General features: G+C 41.8%; 2 protein-coding genes across 14 annotated transcripts in view; one reads left to right on the top strand and one right to left on the bottom strand.

The window, feature by feature from the left end:
• Positions 1-5,828, top strand: part of CCDC146 (coiled-coil domain containing 146) — a 114,812-nt gene extending 108,984 nt beyond the window's left edge. For all 5 annotated transcript variants that reach the window (XM_045052294.1, XM_003982693.6, XM_019825377.3 and 2 more), the window contains 3 exons: positions 315-452; positions 3,426-3,674; positions 5,275-5,828. In XM_045052294.1, coding sequence (XP_044908229.1) covers positions 315-452; positions 3,426-3,674; positions 5,275-5,478 — 591 coding nt within the window. In that variant the 3' untranslated portion in view covers positions 5,479-5,828. The remainder of the gene's footprint in view (positions 1-314; positions 453-3,425; positions 3,675-5,274) is intronic.
• Positions 5,829-7,941: 2,113 nt separating this feature from the next.
• Positions 7,942-13,529, bottom strand: part of GSAP (gamma-secretase activating protein) — a 90,745-nt gene continuing 85,157 nt past the window's right edge. For 4 of the 9 annotated variants that reach the window (XM_023250295.2, XM_045052300.1, XM_023250292.2 and 1 more), the window contains 5 exons: positions 12,669-12,788; positions 11,773-11,834; positions 9,389-9,490; positions 9,129-9,228; positions 7,942-8,696 (listed from right to left, as the gene is read on the bottom strand). In XM_023250295.2, coding sequence (XP_023106063.2) covers positions 8,605-8,696; positions 9,129-9,228; positions 9,389-9,490; positions 11,773-11,834; positions 12,669-12,788 — 476 coding nt within the window. In that variant the 3' untranslated portion in view covers positions 7,942-8,604. Of the gene's footprint in view, positions 8,697-9,128; positions 9,229-9,388; positions 9,491-11,494; positions 11,650-11,772; positions 11,835-12,668; positions 12,789-12,837; positions 12,895-13,529 lie in introns of those variants that run through there. The other 5 variants (XM_023250296.2, XR_006594151.1, XR_006594152.1 and 2 more) reach the window with 5 other exon arrangements.

Below are 13,529 nucleotides of genomic sequence, written 5' to 3' on the forward strand. Positions count from 1 at the left end.
TAAGGGGAAAAAATTAGGGCTCTAATTAAGAAAGAATATTTTTGGGTGCCTGGGTGTCTCAGTAAGTTAAGTGGTCTACTTCGGCTCAGGTCATGATTTCACAGTTCATGAGTTCAAGCCCTGCATCAGGCTCAGAGCCTGGAGCCTGCTTCTGATTCTGTGTCTCCCTCTCCCTCTGCCCCTCCCCAGCTTGTGCTCTGTCTCTGGGTCTCTCAAAAATAAACAAACATTAAAAAAAATTTTTTTTAAAAAGAAAGAATTTGAATTACATGACTTTGTTTTTTCCTTTTTACTGAAATTGTTTTCAACCATAGCTGGAACTACAGCTGGCCAAGAAGGAGGAGAAGTTACTGGAGAAGGACTTCATCTATGAACAGGTCTCCCGGCTCACAGACAGGCTCTGCAGCAAAACTCAGGCCTGCAAACAGGACACTCTGCTCTTAGCCAAGAAGGTCTGCCTGAGACCCTGCCTTCTCCCTCCTGCCCTTACTCCTTTATTACCTGTCATTTTGCACAGTCTGCTTTATTTATCGAGAGCAGCACTGAAGAGATTTGGCTTTATGACTAGAGAAACATAAAGATGTAAAATTAAAAAGGTAAAGAGGACTCTTAGAGAATTGTCCAAAATGGGTTTCAATCTTGTCCCCTGAATGAATTGTTTTGTACTGGGAAAACTTAAGCTTTTTGATGACAGTTTGCACGTTTCCCTGAACAGGCCACCTACTCCAACTATGACAATTATACCTTTATATTTCATGTGCCAACTTAAATCCTTTCTAGTTCCTTGTGATTAGAGGGCCTCACTTACCCAGCAGTCTGCACGAAAACAGCCCTAATCCAGAACCCAGCCAGAACCCAGAAATGGACGGGACCATTAAAGAGAACAGCAGTCAGTCACACAACACCCATGCCTGTTAGTCCTTGGGATGAAGCCACTACAGGGCCACACTAGTGAGGAAAGACCAGTCATGTGGAGCTTCCTGATTTCTTAAGTTTCAAATATGAGGACTGCTGATTCAAAGCTCCAGGGTCAGGCTGGGACTGCTAGAGCTGCGCTGAAAGGGGCCACCAGCAGGAGGGAGGCTGGTGAGTTAGGTGAGGCAGGACCTGGCACCGTAGGACAGTCAGAGGAGCTGCTGCTCACCCGACCTCTGGGCCCCTTGGAGCATCTGCTGTGACAGCCCAGGGATTTTAGTTACTGAACCTGTTGTGTGCTCCCTTGATGCCAGGTGTGAGGGCAGGGACAAAGAGGAATGGACACATTGTCCACACCTAGTGCTGGCAGACAGGTAAACAGCCCATGACGGTGGGCTCCTGAGCGCAGTCACTGTTCCTCGTCCTTAATTTCCCCAATGGCCAGCGTGTACTAAACTCAAGAGAAAAAAATTATTGAATAAGTGAAGTCAGTCCCATTCTAGAAAGTTCTCGCTCACCAAAGAAACAGAAAATCACTGTAAACCTCAAGCCTCCTTTGCCATTTTTATTTGGCATTTACACACCTGCTCTGATGACTTTCACTAATAGACTTCCACATCAGACCCATGGCTCATGGGCAATTCACGACTTTACCTCATCAAATAAGAAATGCTAAGACTCTTTTAGGCTCATGAACTTTGCCTGAATTAGCATGCCCGATGTTTCTTTAAATGTTGCCTTCCTTCCTTTTGCAATATGAATTTCCCTTTCTTTAGGGGAAGTCCAGTCGTCACTGAGGGCTGGTTTGTCAAATCTGTTGGCAGTCTGGAAGTCAGCTGTAATGCTAGAGAAATGCAAATGGTGACAACTGCTACCCGGGATCCAGCAAGCGGAGTCCTAGCCTACTGCTTTATCTTCCCGCACCTTTCCCCACCTTCAGTGCTATCTACTTGGCTTTTTCTCTTTTTATTTAAAATTAGGATTTCCTTATAGTAGGCAGAACTAGAAGGTAGAAAGGTTCAGACCCCAGATCTGTGATTTACCAATACTAGGGAGTGACCCTGAGAAAGATACATAAATGATCTTAAAATGAAGTTTCTTGATCTGTGAAATGGGTGTTGATATCAGCTTAAGTTGTTGCAAGCATTGGGTAGTTGAGAAGTGGTCTAGCTCCTTGCAGGAACTCAACGAGAATGCACATCTCAAATCTCTCACCTTTCCCAGGTAGCTTATGGCTCCACTTGCAAATTTCCCAAATGAACAGAAAATGGGAAATCCCAAACAAAGACTTAGAGCAACCTGGAATACCATCCTTTTTTGGAGGAGATAAGGAGGTTGGCTAGCTTTACACACATACACACAACATTCAAGTGTACCATAAATGATTAATGAAATTTAAGATGACTCACCATTGAAGCTTTAAAAAGTAGTTGCTTTTATTCACTGTATGCTTCTTAAAATATAGAACAGTTTTTAAAATGTATATTCCCTATTCCTTTAAAGAGAAAAAATGTGTATATAACAATTAGACATTATATTTTCAGAGGAAGGCAAATCACAAACAGCAACATTTCTCTAAGCAAATGTACAGATAGATCAGTGTCCGCTCTATTAAGAGAATAAAGTATTTCAAGGTCCAGAGTAGATTTTGGAAGCTCATATTCAGGTCCCAGTGTACCTTTATTCAAAGGACTGAAGGATTAAAATAGAATAGAATAGAATTTATTAATTCCTTCATTCAGCAAAATTTCAGTTTTAATTTTGTTGGGTGCCTATGTTCCACTTAGTCCTGTCTTTTAATTCTTTGGTGGTAACTAGCTGATGTGAAATGGTAAACATACCCATAGAACAAGAAACATTTCATTTCAAATTATTGAACATATTTTCCCCAGTTCAACTCATGCTTGCTTATGACCTAATAATGATGCATCCCAGGAATTATGATCAATAATGCAACCACATTGAGGTATGATATTTTCCATTAAAAATCATTTCAGAATACAGGACCTCTGCTGATTATCTCGTATAATTAAAGAGTAATTTTTAAATGTAGTTTTTTTTTTCTACCAGATTTTTTTCCACTGGATAGGTGACAAATTAAAGACATGGCAAAATTAGGCCAGAACTTACACATCAAGAATACCCTTTCCCTTCTCCTTATCACCTCTTAAAAATAAAGGGACTATTTCCCTCCCTGCTACCCACTTGGAACTCCAGTAAGTAGATGAACAGACTGGTTTCTTTTCCCTCCTGTCTTTATTTACCCAGGGCCAGGCTCTCTCCAGGTGTGGAGGTGAGTGTGTGTGCCTGTGTGTGAGAGGAGGGCCTTATTTACACAGCCAGGGAATTGGGCTCAATCTCTGAGATCTCTTCCAATTCTTATTTTCTCTGAATTCCCACTTAAACTCTCTGTCCTCCAGCCAAGACTGCCCCCCACCATTCTAGACAGCCAGCAGCCTGCCATTTTCTTAGTGTATACATAGTCTAAACCTTGGGCTCTTTCATTCTAGATGAACGGCTACCGGAAAAAGATCAAAGATGCCACGGAAAAAATGATGGCTCTTGTTGCTGAGCTTTCCATGAAACAGGCTCTGGCCATTGAACTCCAAAAGGAAGTCATGGATAAAGAAGATTTCATCTTCTCCTGCAATTCCAGGATAGAAAAGGGTCTGCCACTCAATAAAGACATTGAAAGAGAATGGCTGAAGGTACTTCGAGATGAAGAAATGTATGCTTTGGCCATCGCTGAAAAATCTCAGGTAAGCTTTGTCTTCTATATCGCATTTGTCCAGTGTGGCAGGAAGGTCTATTTTCAGGGATTTCAGTCTTCCCAAAATATATAAAAAACCTCCCACTCTAGCACACACCTAGTTCCAACAAGCAGTAGAAAGGAGTTTTGTTTTTATTAAGATATGATGTAGGGGACAAGTCAAAATAACATCCCAAGTGCGGTAATATTCTCCAGAAAACATTCATCAAGCACCAAGCCCACCCCCCTCCCCAGTCTTACATCCTGGGCTAGTGTAGCTGAACACCATAGATTCCCACTGGCAGGACAGTGGCCAGGCTGGCACTGGTTTTATCCATAGGGCTTTATGTCCTTGCACCCCTGCTCAGGCTACACCTTACTTTCCCATGTCTGGCCACTGGGGCCACCAAGGTAGATTGGGAATGTTGTCACGGCCTTCTGCAGACTATGCACTTGGTGGCATCAAAGGCCTCAAGGCCACAGCTTTCTTCTCCAACCACTGACCTAAATCTAGGTCTATCACTGGACCGACACATCGGGTGCCGAGTTCTGCCTACTCCCATGACCTTCTAATATTCTTAAAATGGCATTAAGGATCTCTTTTTAAGAAGACTACATTCTTGGGGCGCCTGGGTGGTGCAGTCGGTTAAGCGTCCGACTTCAGCCAGGTCACAATCTCACGGTCCGTGAGTTCGAGCCCCGCGTCGGGCTCTGGGCTGATGGCTCAGAGCCTGGAGCCTGTTTCCAATTCTGTGTCTCCCTCTCTCTCTGCCCCTCCCCCGTTCATGCTCTGTCTCTTTCTGTCCCAAAAATAAATAAACGTTGAAAAAAAAAATTAAAAAAAAAAAAAAAAGAAGACTACATTCTGGGGACCTACAGCTCACTCTCAGACTGGCACGTAGATATCCCCCAAAGGATCACTATTCACTCCCTATCCCAAGAAGACATGCCTTCCAAACACACACTAGAAATGCCTGAAAATAGGGTCAGATTTGTAATTTCCACACTGCCTGGGACTCTATTTTTTAGGGCATTCATTTTTATCTATGACGTCCCAGCTGTCATTTACCTGTCTCCATTATTTAGAGTTCTTTTTTAATGCTGTTAAGAAATTCCTCTATTCTTCAGAAGCACAGGCAGAATCTTGAGGACCCTGAGGTTCAAAGCAAGGTGCTGACCACTTCTGTCCTCTGGTTCTACTTCACTCCTTATTTCCCTCTTTGTTAACATTTGCTCACCAATGACTTACTCCAGCCTTTTTCAAAACCATGGAAATAGTGTGTAATTAAAGCTATTAAAGCTGGAATATAGTGAATTTAAAACCCACTAACCAGTTTATGATAAACCCTAAACCCCAGCAACAGAGTGATACTTGGGTAACATGGGTCATTCCAATTAGATGCTGTGTGTGTGTGTGTGTGTGTGTGTGTGTGTGTGTGTGTGTGTGTGTGTTTAGCGACTCCACCCTCATACCCATCTGTCCCTTTGGGGGAATATCAGTCAACACAGCCTAAGACTGCTCAGACCCAGCTGTGTCTGCTGGGCCCTGAGGATGAACTGGCTTCACTATAGTTTTCAGGAAACTCAAAACGAAAAATCATTCTTTGCAGGAGTTCTTGGCGGCAGATATTCGCCAGCTACCCAACGGTGTTTACACAACTGCAGAGCCACGTCCAAATGCCTATATCCCAGAGGCAGAGGCCGCTCTTCCCTTGCCAAAACCATATGGCGCTTTGGCTCCTTTTAAGCCCAGTGAACCTGGGGCCAATATGAGGCACATAAGAAAACCTGTTATAAAGCCAATTGAAATCTGAGTATGTGAACCAATCCAGGCTTCTCAACGAGAGACACTTGAATCAGGTTTCCTCATATCCACAGCTGGAAAATATCAGCATAAGAATTCTAATGTACAAATTATTGCAAAATATTGCAATTGACCACCAGTGGAGAACAACATGGCTTCCTTTTACACTCATCAACTACTATATTTTACATGATGTTAAGTAGGACACAGAATTGTCCTACAGTTATGGCAAGGCATATATCTGTAGTGTTTATTTTTTTTTCTTTTTCACTCTATATATTGACTACCTTTCAGAAATGTATAGTCCAGGGGCTATAAAAATGCAAGAAAAATAAATCAAATTTCAGTGACGTACAGAAATTGGCAGAGTGGTCTCTGTTTATTAAAGAAGAAGAAAATGGGATGCCAGGGTGGCTCAGTAGGTTAAGCATCTGACTTTCGGTTCAAGTCATGATCTTGCAGTTCATGGGTTCGAGCCCCGCGTTGGCTCTGTGCTGATAGCTCAGAGCCTGGAGCCCGCTTCAGATTCTGTGACTCCCTTGCTCTCTACCCCTCCCCTACATGTACTCTGTCTCTGTCTCTCTCTCTCAAAAACAGACATTTAAAAAAATTTAAAGAAGAAAAACACAAATACTATTCAATATATTCACTTGAAAGGGAAAGACAGAATGATTGTTTAAAAAGGAAAACATCCCAAGTAACACAGGGGTATAATTCACTTTGTTAAATAGTTGTATTTGAAATTATTGTGGTAAATGTAAATCAAATAAAAAGCAGTAAGGAGATTTGTCCTTTTTAAAGTATATTATGGTAATTCTTTTTACAAATAAAGAATCCTTTTGCTTATTTTATATTTATCTTATAAATCTAGATTTATAAATTTATCTTATAAATCTAGATTTTTTACAATGTTATATATAAATAAACCTGTGATTATTTTAAGTTCTGACTCCAGATTCTTAAAAATTCCAAGGAAGACATTTATAGCTTTGCATGTGGCAGAATTGAAAATGAGGCCAATTCCACTTATTTCATTACTCTAATTTTATTGCATTTCACCCACGTATATTTTCCTAATTCCGTTTTTATATTTTCTCATGTATGAAAATACACAAGTAAATTTGAAAACTGATTTCACTTCATATATTCAAGCTGTATTTCATATTGGTATCAGGTATGGATTTTGTGTCATAATTCTGGGAGTAAGAAATACCACTTTTTCCTCTCCTCTCCTCTCCCCACCTCTCCCCTCCCCTCCCCTTCCTTCCTTCCTTCCTTCTTCCTTTCTCTCTCTACCCCCCTCCCTCCCTCCTTCCATCCCTCCTTCCTTCATTTGATTTTTGCTAAATCAAACAAAATATTTTGCAAACCCACATCCTGCCAGACCGGAAGGAAATTTAATCTCATTCTCAGCCTACAAGTCAGTCCTGAATCTAACTGGATGGTTTGGAAAGTTATTAAGAAGTAAAGTGTCTATGATAAGTAACACTGTGTGGTTAACACAAAGAAATACTGTATACTTAAACACAAATCCTGTGTTGTAGGAATTAGTAATTGCATTAGGGATCCAAAAAATATACATGTAGGAACAATATAAGAATGGAAACATAATTTGTAACACAAAGGGATGGATGTTTAAATATTACAGGTGTGCTACTGGCTAAGAGGGGGAGGGTGCCACTGTGTGTTGGAATGGCCAGGGATCACAGTCAGATGGAGCTTTTTATCTGGCCCTTAAACATAATTAAGATTTTAATAAGTGAGGAGGGGATTCCAAGTGGGGGGAAAAGCCTAAGCAAAGTTTGGAAGTAAGAAGACAAAAGCTGAATTCAAGGCCCAGCGAACTGGCCCGGCTAGAACAGCATGTTCACGTTGGGGAATTGTGTAAGAGCCACAAGGAGTTTGGATCCTATCCTGTAATGAATGGCAAATCATTGAAAGGCTAGGAGCAGGACCAGTTTCAGCGTAAGTCTGAGGAATCAGACTTTAGAAAGACACCAAAACACAAGTGTGAAAAAGAAAAGGGTAGGGAGTGAAAACCAATGACCTTCTCAAGAGAAAAAAAAGTCTAACATGCTGACAAGGCCCCCAGATTTGCAGCCTCTGTGATGATTAAATATGTGACCAAAAAGGGAAATTCTGTAGTGGAGGACAATATTTGGAACACAACTATGATTTCAGAAAAGAAGTTGAATTAGGACACCAGCTAGTGATAATTATAATCGTTAAAATTTCACAAGATCACTGCAGGAAACAGGGTGAAGAGAAAAAAAGCAAAGGGTAGACTGACCCCGGGCAAGCAACTACCATTATAGATCAGAATATAGTCACTGTAAGAGAGAGAGGGAAGAAAAAAGAAAAATAGGAGAACTAGGTAGGTGTCATGGGGGCCTCTGAGGGAACATACTCACAGACTCATGATTCCTGGCTGGGATAAAAAGGCCATGTTGAGAAAATGAAAGAGGCCAAAACCTTCAGTGTTTCTTATTTTAATGGCAAGATATTACTAAATCAAACTTTTATAAATACAAAAAAAAAAAAGAACTTTAACATATACATACAGTTCCATCTGAACCATTATAAAAACAAATCCTACTCTAAATACTGGATGTACACACTGCCGTATGTTACAAATTATTCTATTCTAGAAATAGCAGATTTGACCTGGTCCAAATTCAGCTCTTTAAAAAGTATCCTCTTTCCAAATACAGTTCTTACGTAACATTTAATTTTTCTGCTTGTCCTATGTTGTTTTCAACGACACATCTAGTTTCTGTTTTTCTACACACTGTTCCCTACATTTTTTTAAAGCATATTTTATTTCAGATTGCAACAGAAACTAGCTTTTGGCCTAGGAAGCCATTAGGAAGGTAAGCCACTAGGGAAGAGCATCACTGATGACACTGCGTGCCTCCTGGGACTGTCGGTCACTGACCTCTTGTCTGCTGTCCAAAACTGGGATGAGGCACAGCAGTTTGATTCTGTCTCAACAAGTACCAGACTGAAAGTCAGACGGCTTGACAATGCATTCTGACTTTGGTTACCAATTTTAAATATTGGTCAAGGATTCCTGACAGAGGTCAAGCTAATGAGCAAGATTAAACTATTGGAGGCGGGTATAATTGCATTCTCTCTTTTACAAGCCTAAAAGCATCATGGTGTGTTTCAGAGCTGCTTCCTCTACAAATTTTGCATCCACATTGTCATGTCCTTCAAAAGCATACAGGGCTGGGAAAAAAACAAAAAGAGAGAGAGAGAGAGAAAGAGAGAGAGGAGAAAAGAGTTACTATGAAGCCATGGAACTTCTATAACATTGTGCTCGCAGCTCGCTGAAATTGTAATTCTTTTATATTTTGGTAATACACATTATTCTGAAAATGTGTGGTTAAAATTTATCAAACCTCAGCCCTAAGCAAGGTCATTTGCAGCAACCAAATGGGTTTTGAATCTCTTAAATCCTTTTAAAACCTCAAAGGTGATTATCCCTTTGGTAATTTACTCTAAGAACTAAATTGTACATTACAAACTAAGACCAACTGCAGAAAGGACTAAGTTGTAAGTAAGGGGTATTCTGGAAAGAAAAGGCTACACAGAAATGAATAGGGACTGATGTGTCAAGAGAACAGCAGGGAAATGCTAAGAGTGGAGGAGTGAAATTACCTTGATTGGAGGATTCTATGTCTGTCAGTATTTCAACGAAGTAGTTCAGAGGCAGAAATTCCACACTGAATGACGACTTGTGAATCACGGAACTTGGGGGCTAAAAGAGAAACCACTTCTGGTATCAGTTGAATCTCCCCAACATGCACAAACTTACAAAAAGGGCACAGAATGACAATTGCTACCTATATGGATACATTGAAGTGGGCAGACAGGCTCCAAAGAACATTTAGTGGGGCTGTGCTTTCCCACGGACTCACCTTTTTCTTATAGTTCTGCAGCAGTCTCTTCACGTGGTTCCGGGAAATAATGTTAGAGCTCATAGGATGATCCCAAAGTCGACAGATCTTCTGACCAATAAGCTTTTATGCAAATTGAAAAATATGTAGAGGGGGAGTTTTAGGGCAGTGGAAACACTGTATAGATACTATAATGATGAACCCATTGCATCATACACTTGTCCAAACTCACAGAATGAACAACACCAAGAGTGAACCCTAATGTTAACTATGGACTTTGGGTGATTGTGATGTGTCAGTTAGGTTCATCAGTTGTAACAAATGGACCCCTCTGGTGGAGGATGTTGATAATGAGGGAGGCTATGCGCATGTAGGGGCAGGGGGCATATGGTGAATCTCTGCACCTTCCACTCAATTTTCCTGTGAACCTAAAACTACTCTAAAAAAATTAAGTCAATAATAACAATAAAAGAACGGAAAAAATATAGAGAGGAGAATATAGCTTACAGTGCATTAAGTAAATGTACCTTGTATCTATTTATAATTTTAAAAGAATGGGGGCGCCTGGGTGGCTCAGTTGGTTAAGCGGCCGACTTCGGCTCAGGTCATGATCTCGCGGTCTGTGAGTTCGAGCCCCGTGTCGGGCTCTGTGCTGACAGCTCAGAGCCTGGAGCCTGTTTCAGATTCTGTGTCTCCCTCTCTCTGACCCTCCCCGTTCATGCTTTGTCTCTCTCTGTCTCAAAAATAAATAAACGTTAAAAAAAATTTTTTTTTAATAATAATTTAAAAAGAATTATTCAAAAGTAGCTAGTCTCGGGTGCCTGGGTGGCTTAGTCGGTTAAGCATCCAACTTCAGCTCAGGTCATGATCTTGCAGTTTGTGGGTTCGAGCCCCACATAAGGCTCTGTGCTGACAGCTCAGAGCCTGGAGCCTGCTTCGGATTCTGTGTCTCCCTCTCTCTCTGCCCCTCCCCCACTCACACTCTGTCTCTCTCTCTCTCTGTCTCTCTCTCTCTCTCTCTCTCTCAAAAATAAACATTAAAAAAAATGAGGGGCGCCTGGGTGGCGCAGTCGGTTAAGCGTCCGACTTCAGCCAGGTCACGATCTCACGGTCCGTGAGTTCGAGCCCCGCGTCAGGCTCTGGGCTGATGGCTCAGAGCCTGGAGCCTGTTTTCGATTCAGTGTCTCCCTCTCTCTCTGCCCCTCCCCCGTTCATGCTCTGTCTCTCTCTGTCCCAAAAATAAATAAACGTTGAAAAAAAAATGAAAAAAAAAATGAAAAAAATTTAAAAACAAGTAACTAGTCTAAAAGAGAGGCCCTTTATGGTTAATGGCCCTTGAAGAAAGGCCATTTCCTATGAGCTGTGCTTCTGAATTTTGAATAAATACTCCCTTAAATGCAACCCTCAGGAAAGTAGCTTATACACTGATGTTGCCAAATTCTTTTTCTGAAATGGAGTTCATCTGCTACTCTTCAAAATCGGGTACCTGCAACTCTAAGTGATACCTTGATAGGAAAGAAAAGTCTGTAGCCATGTTTCTCTGCCAATGTCTTGCCCAGAAAATTATAATTCCCTAAGAGTTTGAGGCAAAAAAAAAAAAAAAAAAATTAGAGACCGAACTAAATGTTCAGAGGCCTTCCCCAGAGAGATATAGCCATGGAAAGTATGCTTTGTTTTCTACCCTCGCCTTTGCTTCACTAAGCTGTGAGGAGGAGAGGGTGTTACAAAGGAAGATGATTAGGTCCAGAAAGGCAACGGACATCCCTTTGTGGGAGGACTGTGCCAGAGATACGAGTGTTCAAGGTATGCAAACAGAGCAGAGAGCTGGCCGAGGCTCTCAGGGTCAGGAAGTTTGTGGAGTCCGAGGCTCTGAAGACCTTGCTGTGGAATTTCATATTTTCTTAGTATTTCTGACTCAGAGAGCTAATATCCTCCATAAAAATAAGGAGTGTCTTTCTCTCACGTTCCTCATTCTTCCTTCGACCTGGGAATGTTTTCCTGCTGTGGTGGAAATGACAGTGGGAGGAAATGCAGTTTCAGAACCTTCTGACCTCACCTGTATTTAAATTTCTTATCAGTTTAAATGCCAAAAGCACATGTTTCCCTTGTCCCTCCCCTCAGACTCACAGACGTAAATATTAGCGTGGTTTCCTAAGAGGGGAAAATGGCTCAGTGCTTCAGGCAGGCTGTGCCAGGCAGTACAAAGCCAGAGGAACAAGCCCTTTGTGGGCGCAGCAGGGAACGGCCGACGGGTGGGGATGGATGGGATTTCTTGGAAAGGACTGAAAAGTGAAACAATTCAGTTGACTTTAGCCCAAAACAAGTAAATGCTCCCTTTACAAGAAGAAACTGAAGGACGTTCATACCAAGGCTTATGGAGAGAATAAAATATAATTCAGGATTACCGGGGGAAGCCGCACAATGATGCTGAATTTTAGTTTTTCATTTTTCTCTGTATTGTCCAGATCTACAAGAAAGGTAGATTGGCAAATAAAACAAACCTCCACTTTAATATCTGAGCAAGCCAAATACTACTTTAGTGGTTCATTCTGATAACACACATCCCAACCTTGTATTCTCATGTTAAGTCTAACAATACCTTGAAAATTTTAGTTTGTGTCTCTGAATAAAAGGGCTTTGTTTTTATTGAAGCTGTTTCTATATGGCGTGGAACATGGCTGCCAGCCACAGAACAATTTTACTAACTTAAAACAGAAGGCACCTTGAGGAATGGCAAATACTTTAACACACATTAACAAAACTCATCTATAAAATACCACAATGAGTAATTTCAGCAAGTGATTATACTAGGGGCTGTCGAGTGCAAATTCATGTAAGCCCTGCATCTCTTAACTTTTCTTGCATTTCAAGCCTAAGTCTGAGATGACAGAGTTAATCAGCTGAAAGTAAGCCATTTCATGACATTTTCTTGAGAAACAAGCCTTCAGAGTCTCGTATCCTCAAGTGCCCCCGTGTACAGAGAAGGAATGTAATAGCTGTGTGTGGACTGAGAAGCCCTTTGGGGCCTCTTGAAGGTCTAAGGCACTTTAAATGAGCCCAAAGGCTGGTTACAGGAAATGAACAGGACCAACTGCATATTACGTGGAATCCATTGCAAAAGGCCAATGAGGATCCCCTTGTTCCGCTACTAAGAATTTCAAGATTTAACGCAGAGCGTTCAACAGGGCACAGGGCACTCCTGAGTGCAGCGGGGCCCCGTGTGATCCCACAGGGCCACACCCACGAAGCCAGCCTGATGGTGCTCAGCCTGGAGCACTCTGGCAGACTCAGAGCCTCGTACCTTTCATGAGCCTTGTGACAGCTGTTTCCGTGAGAAGCAACACTCCGCTATCAATGTAATGCAGCAGGTTGTGCAAAGGGAGACAGTGGACACCCAGGATCGTGTGCAGAGTGTGAAAACCTAGCAGAGAGATCAGGAGGGTGAACACAGTCGGCCAGCATCCCAGCCTTCCAGAGGAAAGGAATTCAGTGATGTAGATAAAGCGCTTAGCTTGGTCCCTTGGCACCTAGAGTCAAATAAACGCTGCTAGAAGACAAGGTCCAAGTTTCCTTCTTTGTGTTACCACGACCAAGTAGTGCTCTGGGTACATAGTAAGTTCCCAACAAGAATGTACTGCCTTCACCTCATGTCCCTTCGTAGGCAAACAGACAAAATGCAAGGCCTGCCCAATGAAAAATAGTTTTACAGTTTAATAGGTTTGCGATTCTACAGTAAGATGGCAAAAGAGAACAATTAACAAGAATTTCAAACCCCATATGGCCAGGCCAAAAGGCTGATAGATGGGGACCACGTTGTTGAAGAGGAAACATTTTGGACCAGAAGAGGACAGTCTATATGCCTGATCTCTGGGTATGCCCTAAAGAAAGGCTTTGGGGGTCTACTTGAAGTAAATTATAAAAAAGAAAAATGTAAATAATATGGTCAGATAGCATATCTATAGGAATTCAACAGAGAGGATGGCCCACCCTCATACCTAAGTCCTGTGGGGAGGGTTACTCAAACACTCAGAAACCTAGAGTTCTAAGTGTACTGTTAGCAACACACAATAAAAACAGGGGCGCCTGATGGTTCAGTCGATTAAGCGTCTGACTCTTGGTTTCAGCTCAGGTCATGATCTCACGGTTTGTGAGTTTGAGCCCC

The sequence above is a fragment of the Felis catus genome, chromosome A2, assembly GCF_018350175.1.
Source record: "Felis catus isolate Fca126 chromosome A2, F.catus_Fca126_mat1.0, whole genome shotgun sequence".
Classification (NCBI taxonomy): Eukaryota; Metazoa; Chordata; class Mammalia; order Carnivora; family Felidae; genus Felis; species Felis catus.